Raw genomic sequence first — 3,684 nt, 5'->3', positions numbered from 1 at the left:
GTGAATGTCATTCGTGTAAATTTTACGCAAGCTCTCTGACTCTCTCCCTCTCTAACACACACACACACACACACACACACACACTCACAAGAGTATAACCACAAGGCAAAGCTATCTGTTAGAAGAAGTAAAGAAGCCACGGTCATGAGACACGAGCCAAATTATTTTTTCCACTCTCTGGAGGTTTGACTTGGTATGAAGTTTGACCGAGAAAAAGTCATTGTGGCTGACTAGGCGTATTATTTATATGTCCCCGCAGCACTCCTCCAACTAAGAAACAAAATTTCGCTCTGCTCACAGAAAACACACACACACACACACACACCATCTCTTTCCACTCACCACTCACTCAGAGACTCAATCATCATCACCATGTCCGCGGCAATTCATCCGATCCACACGAAACATAGTATTCGCACAGATGCCTGTCCCACACTCCCTTGCGATCGATTCCTGGGGAGCTGCCATCGCCCCATAGTTGGCCCATCCTCTATTAAAAGTCGCATCACTGCCCGCATATCCTACCCCATCCATGGCCATGAAGTCCTGCACATCATGGCACAATCTAATGAGATACCGACTTCCTCTGAAATTAGCTATGGCAACAGATCATCGACGGCGGCTTCCAATATTATAGCAGATCGATGGCGTGAGTATCATGGTTGCAACCAGTGGCAGGGTTTGCTTGAGCCCTTGGACCAAGCGCTGAGGGAGGAGATCATCAGGTACGGAGACCTCGCTCAGCTCACTTATGACGCGTTCGATTGCGAGAGGAAGTGTTGCATTTACGAGGAGGCTGAGCTCCTGCAATTACATGCGAGGCTCCCCAATAGGGGCTACAAAGTGACAAAATACATCTATGCGGCGCCGGAGGTGCATCTACTGCCGGATTGGCTGCGGAAATGGCGGCACAAGGAAGAGAATCACGAAGACGGACAGGGTTGTTGGGTGGGGTTCATCGCGGTGATGGAGGATGAGGAGGAGATTAGGAGGATAGGGCGGAGGGATGTGGTGGTGGCATGGCGTGGTACCGTGACAAAACAAGAGTGGTTAGAAGATATGGACGGGGCTCTCATCGAGCTGCCGGAATACAGAAACGGGGTTGGGGCCGACATTCACAATTGTGATGTTCCCCTTGATCATGTGGGAGTAGAGCGTGGCTTCTGGACCCTCTATGCATCGGGTGAACATAGTGCACGGGAGCAAGTAACCGATGAGATCCGGCGCCTCATTTCCATCTACGGATCCCATCCTCTACATGAGGTGAGCATCACCATCACCGGCCACAGCCTGGGTGGTGCCCTGGCTTTAGTGTCTGCCTACGACGTGGCCTCCCTTGGCCTCAACTCCTCTGCCGACGCACCCATCTCCGTCATCTCATTCGCGGCACCTCGAGTAGGAAACGCTGCCTTCAAGCGCCGGCTCCACGAAGACCTTAAAGTCAATGTGTTACGCGTGGTTAACGCCCACGATATTGTGCCGAAAGTCCCCGGGATCTTAAGTCATGAAAAGGACAGGGCATCGGCACCCGACACCGTCCACATGAGTGGCGGTGAGCCATCGTGGCACAGGATTCTCGATACTCTGTTACACGTGGCACACTCTTCGTACATCCACGTGGGTGTCACCCTCCACTTGGACAACCGTCATTCCCCGTTCTTGAAACCCTCAGCTAGCCTTGCCGATGCACACAACCTTGAGGTCTATTTACATCTTCTTGATGCATATCGTAGTACAGACGAACCGTTTGTGGATCAAAGAAGAAGTAACTCTCCAGTGCACTATATTGGGCACACAAATAACCTCCACTCTCTTTCGGACAGTCTTCTACATCTCTACGTTGACTTCCTCAATCGCAACCTTGCACTCGTCAATAAGAGCTCCAACTTATTGCTCGATGACCTTCAAATTCCTCCCCATTGGTGGACAACATTCGTGACATCAAGAAACTCTACACTATAAACGACCTTATAAAGAGTCATAACCCCAACCTAGCTCATCTTATAATTAGGATAAGGCTACAAAATATCGGCCCATGGGTTTACTCTAATAACTCTTACATGGTTGATTGTACGTCCACAACCTTGGAAATTTGGGTTGGTTATACTTCCACAATTGGAAAAACTTAAACTACTATCACACATTCCAACAATGTTTGGATAACCAATTTACATTAGGGCCATGGCCCATGAATATATGCTCTAATCAAATTCTCTTCAATCAGACAATCGTTTATCAATGTATTGTGTATGTATTTGTTGTGTCATACACTAATATATGCCTAACACATTGAAATCAACAAAAAGAGAATTATTAATGTTCAATTAATACTTTATCATTGGAGAGGAAATAAGTATTAAGTACTCTAATAAATGACCTAACTCGGACGTATTTCATTTGAATAGAAAATGTTTCACATTTGCTATATGATGTCACTCATTACTACCACTATCACATTGGACAAACATAGAGAGTGAAGTAGGATCTTATGAAGCTGAAGGTTGTGGCCTTAAGTCACTCAAAATGTGCATGTGCAATGGACTAGTATAAGTGTACATGAATGATGGGGTATTAGTGAAGGGTCAAAGTCTGAGGATACATGAGTAAGTGAGCACAAGATTGAGGATGGAGTGATTTGACTAAAAATCTGGGGAACACAAATTTAATTCATTATGGGTGGCAAGAGGTGTGCCCCAATAGAGATAAAACAAAAATCATGGGTTGGGGTCCATATACTCAAGCAAATGTTCTAGTACAAAAAGGATAAATCTTGAATGTAACTCATTGAATGTGACATTGATATGAAAGACCAATACGAAATTTTTAGTCTTCAAGTGAGCAGTGCAATATTAAGTCATGGCCTTATTGAACCAAGACCCCTCTAACAAAACGACCCCTCTAACAAAATTTGGAGAGTTTAGGTGGAATTATCAACACCCTCGTGTCTAGTGTTATAAAGTCTTCATAGAAATGTCCTCGCTTCTTGTAATAATTGCTCTACTGCTCAAGTTTAAAGATAACTTTTGTGATTAAGATAAGCAACTACTTATATCAATAGAGTCTATAGCCTTCAATAAGATTCTTATTCAAAGTCTACTTTTGTAATGATACATGGAATGAACAAATGCCCATTGACGAATTTTAAGGAGGTCTAATGAGTAATGTTTGTTATGTCCCTATTAGAAGATCACGCCGGAACATGCAAAAGGAAAAAAACTTGGGACAAAATGCTCTTAGATTAAGTTTGCAACTCAAAAGATTACAACAGTCACCAAATTTAGACAAAACCAAAATCAGAATTAGAATTTTTATCGTCCATGAAGAGGCCAATTTTGACCTATGGGACCAGAGTATACATGTGTTCTTGATATGTGTCTCCTTCCTAAGAAGGGGTATTCATACATTGAAGCACAAAGTCTCTATGTGTGAATAAAGCACACATATGAGCTCAACCTTCTCGGTGGTGTCTTAAGTATGGCACTTAAGTTATCACTCCCTCTTAGTATGTCAGCATATCTTGAACGAATTGCACTATATGTCGAGCATGTGAAGAGCAAGTGACATTCATCCTCTACCATGCCTTCGTTGCATACTTTGCACGTCTTCAAATTAGTTACATTTTGATACCATGATGCAACTTCAATACCTAACATTTGAGATCGAGTGCGAAATAGTGTAAGGGCT

The 3,684-nt window shown here is 43.8% G+C and overlaps 1 protein-coding gene across 1 annotated transcript; it reads left to right on the top strand.

Moving 5' to 3' along the window:
* Positions 1-310: 310 nt before the first annotated feature.
* LOC147855374 (phospholipase A(1) DAD1, chloroplastic-like) lies at positions 311-2,184 on the top strand. Its single transcript, XM_087330816.1, has one exon. The coding sequence runs from the start codon at positions 373-375 to the stop codon at positions 1,960-1,962; it is 1,590 nt and encodes a 529-aa protein (XP_087186942.1). The 5' UTR covers positions 311-372; the 3' UTR covers positions 1,963-2,184.
* The last annotated feature ends 1,500 nt before the right edge of the window (positions 2,185-3,684 follow it).

Source organism: Azolla caroliniana, unplaced genomic scaffold (genome assembly GCF_043228905.1).
Source record: "Azolla caroliniana isolate FFs.n. ecotype wild unplaced genomic scaffold, voAzoCaro1.0.p SCAF_14, whole genome shotgun sequence".
NCBI classification, from domain to species: Eukaryota; Viridiplantae; Streptophyta; class Polypodiopsida; order Salviniales; family Salviniaceae; genus Azolla; species Azolla caroliniana.
This window is presented reverse-complemented; position numbering and strand designations above follow the sequence as displayed.

Coding starts and splice junctions, on each gene's coding strand:
- LOC147855374 (XM_087330816.1), top strand. CDS start 373: ATGTCCGCGGCAATTCATCCGATCCACACGAAACATAGTATTCGCACA.